This window comes from Saccostrea cucullata, unplaced genomic scaffold, assembly GCF_032062105.1.
Source record: "Saccostrea cucullata isolate Sc308-1 unplaced genomic scaffold, CSIRO_AGI_Scuc_v1 ctg1573, whole genome shotgun sequence".
Taxonomy (NCBI): Eukaryota; Metazoa; Mollusca; class Bivalvia; order Ostreida; family Ostreidae; genus Saccostrea; species Saccostrea cuccullata.
The window spans coordinates 64,479-76,917 of record NW_026939241.1 but is presented as its reverse complement, the minus strand read 5'-3'; the positions used below and the strand labels follow the sequence as shown (position 1 = coordinate 76,917).

The 12,439-nt window shown below is 30.7% G+C and overlaps 1 protein-coding gene across 1 annotated transcript; it reads right to left on the bottom strand.

Moving 5' to 3' along the window:
- Positions 1–2,153: 2,153 nt before the first annotated feature.
- Positions 2,154–5,729, bottom strand: LOC134252633 (uncharacterized). The gene is made up of 6 exons (XM_062735119.1): positions 5,682–5,729; positions 5,042–5,279; positions 3,974–4,093; positions 3,562–3,667; positions 3,301–3,434; positions 2,154–2,318 (listed from the first exon to the last, which is right to left on the bottom strand). Exons 1-6 carry the CDS (start codon positions 5,718–5,720, stop codon positions 2,248–2,250), a joined length of 708 nt encoding a protein of 235 aa, XP_062591103.1. The 5' UTR covers positions 5,721–5,729; the 3' UTR covers positions 2,154–2,247.
- Positions 5,730–12,439: the final 6,710 nt, after the last annotated feature.

Genomic DNA, 12,439 nt, shown 5'->3' with positions numbered 1-12,439 from the left:
TGAAACTTTCCTTTGTGTACACATTCGAGTGTGTGAAAGTATGAGAATACATGAAAATTCGTGCGAGATTCATTTAATTCGAATTTCATGGTAACGTACATTTCAGTCACGTTCATTTCAAATGACCACTTTTCATGTAAAAAATAATTTTTAATTGTGTTAAGCAAAACGTCTTTGCCAGTTTATAGGGTACAAGGGGTTGTTTACTCGGAGTTATCTCATATTTTCTACTTTATATATATTCTTAATGGTAGAATATAATTTAACGTACATTTCTTTCTTATCTCTACGATTGAAAATGTCTTTCATTCCGTAAACATATGTATAAAAGTTGCTCAAATTGTTCAATTTCATGTTACATTATCTAAGTATATATGAGTAAATAATCCTTTGAAATTTCAAATTTAGCCCATCAATAAATAAAGGAGAAAAAAACTATCAGGTGTATAATCTTTGTGTTTGCTTGTAATGTGGTTGAAATAGAATTAAGCGACAGGGACACTGCACAACAAAAATGATTTATTATCACAAGGAAAATGCATTTATTGTTATGAAAAGAAATATATATGATACAAGGCTTAACTTATCAGAAAATTTTTACTTTAGAATCAAAACTGCATATTACACAGAGGGGATTCAGCATGATATTTGCCTCGGCGACAGTAACGTACATTTCAAATAGCTACTATATTTGAATTTGGAACTCCTTAAATATATATATACCTTTCAGATCAATAAATATATGAATTCTTCTTCAATGTTATATGACTATTTCTGATGTTGATTTGAAAATTACATCAGTGGTATTTCTTCTAAATGAAAATGAGGCGACATTATTTGAGCCCTTATATTGAGAATGGATGTTAAACTGACCCAAACCAGATTATACTCGATAACTTGGCCAAGAATTTGAGTCTTTCCTTTATTAACTTCTTTGATCCTAATCAATAATCAATTAAAAAGTTCCCAAAAATTTCAACGAGTACCAGTACTAATTCTATATCCTCCAGGTACTTAGCCAAATGGCAATGATAGCATTGAAATACTCTCATAATACGATGTTCAAAATTTAGACGAGGTGTTTTTTACTTCTGTGAAATATTATGCGTTTAAATTTTACGGATTTATAAAAATCATAAAAATTAGTAAAAATTAGCAGCACGTAAAAAATACCCGTTATTTGGTAAATCTCAAGTTGTAAGCATTTAATCTGGCAAAAACTAATATTTACATCACATTAAATTTATAAAACATAAGAAGAAAATTTAAAAAAGATAAATGAAGATCGAACTTTTCCATGTTGGGACACATTTTAAAATCTCTACAAAAGTTAAAAAAAAATATGAAATAACAATACTTATCTAAATAAATGCGAATAAAACTACGGTCTCATTGTAAGTTTTTTAAACAAGCGCACTGGCCTTTACCAGCACTATCAAGACTAATTACATGTAAAAAGTAAAAAAAAAATGAACACAGTTTACATCGATTAATCTGACAACATTGACTTAAAGATGCACGGCTACAGAGTTAATATTTTCTCAAATTTAATGTATAATATTACGACTTCGAGATGAAAAAAATATTCATTATATTTCCGTATGAAATGCTACTGCAATATATAAGTTGTAATAATATACAAAAATTTCAAAAAATTTTAACTTGAAATCTGTGTCTATGCACCTTCAACAAGTAAATTCAATATAAATTTTTAAAAAAATACAGTCCATAAGACAAAAGTTTTTTGTTTGTTATTTAAAAAAGGAAAACACGGTTGTTTTACAAATGCCTCGCAGCATACATCAACAATATGAAAAAATAAGGTAAAACAAACTTTAAAAAAAAATATTAATGAGTAAAATTCTTATATATGTGTAACTAAACTATTCCAGAAAAATTGAAAACCGGGGTACAAGACTCGCTAGAGAAATGGGAACAAAAAGGTGAATTATTAAAAAGGTAGGAACACATAGAACACAATTTCAAAAATATGTCTGCATTACATTTTTATCTCTTAACGAAATATCATCAAGATTTTAATCCTTTTTTCTAGATAAACCTCCAAACTTATTAATTAAATAGCATTTTTTCCTTCCGTTTAGTCTTTTTTTTAACCTTTTTTCGTTTGGAACATCCTTGCTGAATTAAAAAAATGAAATTATTGAATGAAAAGACATAATCACAGACACATTTTAATTGTAACAGAAATAAATTGTCGTTTTTAAGGATCAAACTGAAAATAATCAACTATAACAATCCCAATTCGTTGTCATTTTTTATGTCCTGATTCCTGTCATGTCTCCTGTTTGGACCTTTTACTGTCAAATACAAAATATTTTTCGATAGAAAATACAATATACATGAATAATTATGATTCAAATCAAGGAAATAAGTTCTATTTTGTCTTTCAAAGCTTTACTAATCAGCTAACGGTGAAAGTGATTGATAAGGCGCCTATGGATAACACATGTCTATGGCACGTCAAATTCACAAAAATGAGCTTATCATAGTTTCACAGTCAATAAACTAGGTTTATTGGTTGTAAATTATAGTTTACGGACTGTAAACTATAATTAACAACCTTAATCTCTATTTCACATCTGTAAACCATAGTTAACGCGATAATCTATGTTTCAGAATCGTAAACTTTACTTAACACTGTAAACAATCATTTGCGATTGCATAACATAAACTGTCTGATAAATAGAGTTTCACGATTTGTAAACTTTGGTTTACAACTCTTAACTATAGTTAACGATCTGATAAATAGAGTTTCACGATTTGTAAACTTTGGTTTACAACTCTCAACTATAGTTAACGATCTGATAAATATAGTTTCACGATTTGTGAAACTATGATTAACAATTCTTACATGTAACTATAGTTCACGATTGTAAATTATAGTTTACAGACGTGAATCTATGTTTATCACCAAAATCTATTGTAAACGTTTTATTACAGATAGATAAGCTGTTAAATATAGTTAACAACTGTTAAATACAGTTTTACAGATTTAAACTATAGTTAACGAATGTTAACTATAGTTAACAGTTTGTAAACTGTAGTTTACAGTCGATAAACTTGGTTAATCAACTGTGATACTAAATTTAGCTCATTTTTGTGAATTTGGCTTGCCATACATGTCAAATTAAAATTTTACTCGAGGTTGGATAGATACAGTGTATAATAATTTTTTACGTTGCATTTTTTTTAACAAATTATACATTTTAAATGATCGATGTATATATTATATTTTTTTGTCTTCACAAGCATCAATATTTAAACATGTGTTTCACTTACTTGCACACGCTGGAAAAATGCATTTTTGTTTTCTTACACAATAAAGTGTCATCCCAGATACAAGTACTGCTATCAGGGTAACAACGATTACAAATACGGTTATAGTATTTATGTTGTTTGAAGTTTTACGTATCCTGAAAATAAAGTAAGAATTGTCCTTATAAGCCTGTAAACAGAAGTTTTGCCTAAAACTTTACGAGAAATTATTTTCTTTTATTCTTAAACACATTTTTTTCCAAAAATTTTTTGATTGATTTTTACTTATAAACTGTATTTGACGTTGAAGCTTCCTGCAGATCTTGTGATGAAATTACTGTGCGAAGGGTAGTAACTCTTCCATTCATGATGTTTGAGAAACAGCCAAAATCTAAAAAAAAAAATAAACGTAACTTGGAAAAAGTGCCAGCCTTGTTATATTAAACTCCATGCATTTTATATGCATTTTAATGAGTACCACTGTATGAATTACATGATTAAAACATGAAAGACTCATGAAATACAATTAATTAAGGTGGATAAACGTTTGAAACTATGTTAAGCCTAGTCCTTATATATCTGCATTACAAATCAATTAAAAAAAGGAAAGGACTAAATACACATCAAGTCAACAATACAAAAAAGTATTATGTAATTATTAGCTACTATTGTTAAAGATTTTTTTTTACATAATTACATTTATAGGATGTTGTCGAGTTGTAGGATATAGGACATGGAGGGCTAGATAACTTGCAATCTGTCAAAAAGTTGCCACGAATGCTTGCTTTATCCGTGTTGAATTCAGCACACCTTCCACCTTTAACATTAAGAAAAAAAGGTATATTTTCATTTACATTTTTCTTTTCTTGATTAAATCAAAATACATGTTTAATGGAATATAAAGTTAAACAACAATAATCTTGCTGAAATATCCTTAAAACAAAGTATTATATTGGTTTGTAATAAAGGTGTATTGTAAAAGTCATTAGATACACTCTAACTAATTACAAATTACATTTTTATACATCATATTTTTTATCATTGTTTTTTATTATTCTCTGGAGACACAATACGAGTATTATTCATACCTATAACTCTGTGTATCTTTGTGTTTCTAAACATTAATAACAAACCATTAATTAGATATCTGTGATCAGATTCACAGCTTTAATGGTAGTGTTTTTACTCTACACAAAACATAAATCTCTATTATTAGATTGCCTTTCAAAATTAGATTAGTACTTGACATTTAGTCACAACAAAGAAATCTTAAATTATTTCATAAATTGATGTAAGCTGAATATCGTTTACCATTTTTACAAAAAATACATTAATTTTTTTTTTTATTTTTAATATTGGATGAGCAGTAGCATATGTAAAGGCCACAGGGTATTCTTTTTTTATTGCATCTCGGTGGTTGAAAAGGGAACTGAGATCTTATAATGAATAACTTTCATAAAGGATATATTTCATAATTAAAGAGGAGGGCTGTAAAACAAAAAGAAATGTAAATGTATTTATATTAAAATGCTGTATGTTTTCAAATATACTTGATTATTTCAAATTTGAGGTATAAAAGCAAAATCTAATAAATAATAAACTTATTGATTACTTTTTGAGAACCTTTGTGAATGGAGGACTGGTTTTTATTGGAGGTTTTTTTTTGGGGATAATGAACACACAATAAAATAAAAACGTTATGTAGACATTATGTCATAATCTGTCTTTGCTTAGTACGAGTAATCGATAATAAGAATTATCTTACCGATAATAAGTAAAGATGGGGCGCATACTTCTATTGTTTCATTCATCCAATTGTTAATTACGCAGTGATACTCAAAAGACTTGCAGGAATGTTTCATGTCGTTGCATCTCTTTCTTTCAACTGCTTTTCTGAGTTCTGATGTATTCTTTGGACAGGACCATACTCTTGTAACTGTGGCAAGAGAGTCTTTGCAGGGAATCACAAAACCATATGCAAATCTATTGACATCATGCAAAACCTGTGGATAAACAAATTCTCTATCATACCTTTATTCTGATATTAATTTTATCACAAAAATAAATTATTTCTTTAAATCAAATATAGATATAAAATTATGAATTATAAGGATTTTATATTTATTTTTTTTATTTTTTTATTTATTTATTTTTTTTTTTTTGTTTTGCAAATAGGATTTCTACTTACAACCTATTCTTTTCTTTCACATTTAGAACTTGGGGTTTTATAAATAAGATAATGTTAATAATATAAAGACTCACTTAAAAACTACGTTTGAAAGCAATGAATGTTTTAGAAATAGAAAATTAACCTACCTGAAATGTATATTTATAAATTCTCATTTGCAAGCCTAAGTTTATTATTTATACTTTTTATCGAGTTATTAGCTAATTCTTTTCATTACCATTACTTGCACCATGTACGTGACAAAATCTGCCTTCATGTCAACGAACCTACAATAATACCATTGATTACATGTTTTGAAAGTCAGTTTTTATCAAGTAGTTTTTAAAAAGTAGTATATCTAAATTAATTACCAATAAGTACTGGTCAATAATTGAGTACTGCATTTCTCAAAATTTACTTTTGTTTGCACATAATACTATTTAATTGAATAGTAAGCAAAGAAGCAATATTACAACTTTACCTGTCATGAGGCTGGATTCCCGGATAGTCTTTTTACATTGATTGTTAATCTTGTTTACACATATTAGAGGAGGGATAAGAGTTCAGGTGTACTTAGGGTCATTTTATGAACCCTTCCTTGAAGTGTAAGGAGTACCCAACTACTCCATGTCCGAAAATTATTTGTTTTATTACATGTATTTACTTGAATTATAAGTAGTAAAACATGAGTATATGTTTTTGTTTTTATGATAAGATGAAACTAATCTGTCATTTATTTAACTGAAATATGACTGAAAATATGTTGTTAAAAGTTGATTGAATGATAGATCTCCGTCATTCAGTCATCTTTCTAGACATTTTAGCGATCATTTAGAACACTTGGGATGTAGTTTCTTTCGTGTATATCTACATTTTATAAAGCATGTAAAGTTGTATTACTCTTTTCAAATACAGTTCGTTATAGTTTAATTGTTTATGGCATATGTTATTTAGGAAGAATTTTCAAGCAATAAGAGTTCGATGAAAAAAATGAATGCTAATTTTAATCTTTGATCTTTTAGTTTTACACAAAAATAAATACCGTGAAATTATGATAATAAAAAACGATTGTCAACAACAGTACATGAGCCTTTTTTGTAATAGACATATGATCATGTACATGGTTTATATGTGTTCAGGAATGTTTTTAAATCTGTTTACTTGATATTGGTTGAAAATAATATGATCACACATGTATATCTAGTCGACAAATCATTTTAGATTACATTTACCTCATGTTTACAGCAAAACAATCCGTCTATACGATATCTGTCTGCTCTGGGGTTTTTTAAAATTATAATTATATGCAGGCATGAAGGGTCATAGGGTAATTTAAACATTTTCTGATAATATGTGTCTTAGACTTATTAAACCACATCTTTCATGAGTTAAAAAATCCATGAGCGTAAGGAATTAATTTTTATAGAACATAAATGATTTAACACGTTTTACGTCGAAAACAAATAGAAAAATTGGACATACCACTGTTTATGAATAAAAAAAAACACCCGCCTCTTTGTCAAACTATTTCACAAACCAGACAATTCTCAATGTTCTTGAACACCGGGCCAATTAGATAGAGACTCAGAGACTACCACATCATTCAATTGTTTACATTAGCATTTACTACAACAGAAAAACAGATTAGAAACCTTTAGAACCCATAAGCCAAAAAGGTATCAACCTTCCATAAGTGCAATATATGTGCGAATAATGACACTCCATTTATTTCGTTGCACAAGGAAAACTGTTTTCTATTTCATTTCTTTAAAAGGTGTACCACAGATACCAGTTTCTAGAAAATATATTTTTATATACTTTTAATTGAATTGGATGTTCAATAAAGGTGATGGGGACAGAAAAAGGGAAGATGACAAGATCAAATAAATTGACCCTGATATGTCTTGTCTACCCATGTGTATCAATGACACAAATTCGAGGGTAAAGAAATGCACCTCGATCTAATTCACATAAACTCGGTCTTTGTAAACTACATGATAGAAATTTAACTTTATAATAACCAAACTTTTGAAACTTAATATAGAATTGCTCTGAAATATTTCTTGTGTTTACATTTACCACCGACTTGTTACATGACCCCGTTATTTACATTTACAAAGGAATATTTTTTTTATTGTTTTTTTTTTTCTGTGAGCACTGTACTTTTTAATTTTAATCCATTTATTGAAATATCAAATTCTTTGAAAGGTTCCTTGTAAACATTGTTCTTACCTTTAGTTCTTACCTTCCTACGTATGTTCAGTTTGATAACAAACGGATATTCTATCAAACCTTAAAGCGAAAGTACAAAGCGAAAGTACAAAATAATTCTACTAACTATTATGCAAACTATTTGAGCTTAAATACTCTCCATTATATCCGTTATATATATTTCATGAAAATCAAGAAGCTATCACATATTGAACATCTTTTTTTTAGATAGTCAACAATGCAAATATGCCTCATTTAAAAAAAAGGAACATGGATGCTGTCATCGATAAACTACAGAACTATTTTTGTTAAAGTGACCTATTTAAATGTTGACAGTACTACTCGTGTACATGTATCGTTTTCGTAAACAGTTTAAAAATAGCTTTTATGAATTTATATATTTACATATAAAATATAACAATAATCATACGAAATGCAAAGCAAATTGGTTTGCTATTAAAGAAAAAAACTAAATTTCAAATGCAAATATACCAAAGAGGGGAAAAAGGTTTTAAAAACTTTATAGAAAAAAAAAATTACGTACAAATGTAGATGTATATATGAAGTATAAAATAAATTCAATTTAGTGCATATATATTTTATAGTGAAAACTGTCTATGATGATAAAAAAGGTTTTCAAGTGAAGACAGCTTTGTACTTAAACTTAAAGGCTTAGAGTTGTTATGATTATATCTAAAAAGTAACTAGTATATAAACTTATTAACATCAAATACAGACAAGTAGTATCGAATTCTGGAAAGGGCTAAAAATATGGCAGCTTTATTTAAAAAAAATTGCTTGAATAAACGAAAAAAAGAAACATTGCCAAAATTCTGAAATATTTTTTTTCACATAGGCGTCTAATTAAGCATAAAAAATGTTCTTGATTAGTGAAAACAGTGTATTTCTGATCACCGGGTTCATTGATCACGAGCTTCAAAAAAAATTGATATTTTGATTTTTTTTTTTTTTTTTTTTTTTTGGTAATCTTTTAAGTGTTTACTCATAAAGAGCTATTTTCAATGACTTTTGTTTACAATTATAATGACACAACGTGTGCATCAGATGTACATGTAATTCATGAGATGCACTCCCAGAGAAGTCGACACAAATAACTCATCTGGCTTCCACAGTATTTTATATCCTTTTGTAGTTTGCTCCTTCAAAATCGTATACTTTTTAACCTCTGGTTTGTATATCTTACAATTTTAAAGTAAATTGGTAACAATAAAAACAGTTCAGCTTGTGCTTTCACTTTTCCTATATACATGTATGCCGACACGTCTTCGAAAGCTAAACTCATGTACATTGTCGACCTTTTCTTTAACCAGACATCTATCTTTATTTAAAAGTCGCCCAGGTTAAAACTCTGAAGGATTACCCCAGTTATACCATACATAACCGAAAAAATGTTAGAGAAAACAATTGTACCTTTTGCTATATTTTATAGCTTTTGATAGTTAGACAGAGAAAAATTCTTTATTTCCTCTGCAGCATAGATCAATACATCAAACTAGTAAGTATGTAACCACATTTGAACTTTAGAACAAAAATGTGGACTATGTACATCATTAATCAATTCTTAAAGTTTTATACTCCATGTAAGTGAGTGTTCATTTCTGACATAATACGCGCAAACCAGTTGCAACAGCAAGCAAAAACATTTCCCACTCCTCCTCAGATACGATAGAACCATGTCTTGATCAATAAATGGTTTCAGCGATTACTTTGTCAGTATTATTTGTGAGATAAACGTAAGTTTGGACATTTATCGGGTTTACTATTTCACCCATCAAGCTGTCTCTTCTAGCAAATAGCGTTGGGCATTCAAGGAGAAAATGCACTACAATATCACTTGTGGTACGCGTTCACCTCCTCTTCAACAATGTAGACCGAGAGTCTAATTACTGAAGCTAGTTCTATCTGTGTTTTAGAAATTTCAAACCGAGTACTGTAGATCAATTAATTTTCGCGACACCTTATTTTCGCGAGATTGTCATTGACTCTTTGTAAGCGAGACATAATTTTCACGAATTGTTGTTATTCCTCTATATAATCGTAAGAAATTCTTTTATACGCGAGAATTTAATTTTAGCGAACACATTGTCTCGCGTTATTATGCGAAAATAAAGTTCCCGCGAATGCAAAGTGATTTACAATAGATAAAAGGGATGAGTTGATAATTTCTCATGTATTTCTGCGTATCTGCGAGCCTCTTTTCTTTGATTCAAATTCTCCTTCCATTCAGCTGCAGTGCCAACTACAGTTCCTTCAAATTGCTTCCAGGTGTATTTTGGAGGAACGTCGCGACCCAAAAGGTACTCTCTGAAAAAGAAATCAATGCTGCATTCCCTCATTATAGGGTGAATATCTGCTAGGAATCCACGCTTTGGTCTTGGTGTCGCCGAACCAAAAGAGCACAACCTTGCAATGAAAATCTTTTTGAAGAATAAGGAAGAGATTGATGTACAAAGTCTGTTCCAGAACATCAACTTGTTTTTATTTTTACTTCTTTTCATTTCAACCAGGACAAGGGAAAAGATTGTACATTGTTTGGTGCAAGATTGTTGGTGATCTTTGGTCCAATCCTTGCATTTGACGGGCTGCATATCTCTGTACAATTCTTCGATCGACTTTTTTGGAGATCACATCCCATAATTCGCATCCATACAGGATCGATGGCATGACAACTGTTTTCCATAATTTAACGCTGGTAAAAGGATGTATACCGTGATCATAACCTGCTATGTTGATAAGCGAGTTTAATATGCGCTTTCCCTTCCTGCATGCCTGTTTGAATGTTGTATCACTTTTTAGCCTATCAGTTAGGATGACACCAGCAAAAAACATTTTCTGAATGTAGGTGGATGTTTTCCTGACCAAGAATAAATGGTCTAGCAGCAAGTTGTTTTTGTCGCTTTCTACTTGACCTGAAGAAGAGAACACAACTTTTGTCAGGATTACATCGCAAGTGCCAACGTTAAGCGTAATTGTAGACAATATCCTGTTGCTTCTGAAGACAACAAGGGGTGTTGGATATAAGAGAAGTGTCAAATACAAATGCTCCAATGACACTTTTATCCAGCATTTCTATCAATTCTTCAATCATCAGAAGGAAAATCCACGACGATAATACACTTTCTTGTCCGACACCTTGTTGTAAAGTGAATTCCTTTGACAGTTCTTTTTCATATAAGATTCGAGAGTTATGCCACACGCTGTTAATGTCTTTTGGTTGTCTAGAAATGCCACATAAATATCAGTGTCTCTTTATATAGTTATGAATTGTTTCAGATATCATAAATCATGCCGGAATATTTCCACTTCCTGGAAGGGAACTGCTGAAGAGGGTATGGGAAGTGGATTTCAGCGTTGATATGTTGTATTCTTGAGTATGATATATATATTTTTTCAAATGGCTTTTGTAGGACAGAGGTTAAGGTTTTATCTCTATAACTATTAGGATCGAGTCTGTCTTTTCCTCCTTTGAACAAAGTTATAGTTACACCTCGTTTGAATTATAGCGGATATTTTTCATTGTTTTGGTTGGTTGATTGACTTATTGTATATTGTTTAACGTCCCTCTCGAGAATTTTTCACTCATATGGAGACGTCACCGTATGCCGGTGAAGGACTTCAAATTTTGATTTTTACTCAACACTCAGGGGCATTGAGCAGTGAGAAATCTTTATCGTGCCAACGCCTGCCGCTGACACGGGGCCTCGGTTTTTATGGTCTCATCCGAAGTACCCGAAACTTCCACTTCAAAGTGCCCAGCGCATGGCGAAGTAACAGTTGCTACCCATTTTTTTTATCGAATTAGGTCAGTTGCGGCCGAGATTTGAACTCACGACCTCCCGATCACGGAACGAGCACTCTACCGACTGAGCTACTGTGAACGGTTTCGTTGTTTAGAATTGCGTTAAACAGCTCCAACATGATTTTTAGAATAATGTCTTGCACAAAGCACAGGTGTTCAATGACGAGTTTGCCAAGGCTAGGTGCTTTACCGTTTTTAATGTTCGCCATTGCTTCTGTAACATCTTCTTTCCTTATCATCACATCACCAACTTTATCAACGTTTCGATAGGATTCTTTCTTCAAGCTTATTACAGAGCGATCTACATGTTCTTCGAATCTCTGATCAAACAGCGGGTCTTGTCTTTGCAGTAAGTGTATTGTAGTGTTCGTATCATACTCTGCAAATGATATCTGGATCGCGTATAATCCCTCCGTAGATCCGCAATGTATGAGATGTGCCATGATTTCTTATTTCGATTTTTTATAGTGCGATAAAATAGACCCATATCCATTTCTGTTGTTTTCTGTAGTTGATCCAGTTATTCTAATTCGTACTGCTTTTGAGCATCAGAAAGTACATTTGTAAACTCCCTTTTTGCAGCTTTATATTCTATGTATGATTGTAATTACATTTCATGTGGCCTATTCTGTTCAATCAACACTGCTCGCTTTTGTCGATTAATAGCATAAAGTTTCTTTACATCTCCGTATTTCCAATATGGCTCCAAATATGAACGATATCTCTTTCTAAGAATTTATTGTTTGGCTGCGTTCAAAAAGATATTCGTTAGTTTCCCAATATACAGATCAAGTTCACCTTCAGTTTTTCCAATCAAATTTCTTTCTAGGTTCTGTAGCCCTTCTTGAATACACTGTCGATATAACAACACATGGTCTTTTGTACCTCGTTTCCAATTTGCACACACGTCATCATCGCTGTTTCTCTTACGTCCATTGAATATTTGAAGTTTGTATGGTTGATAG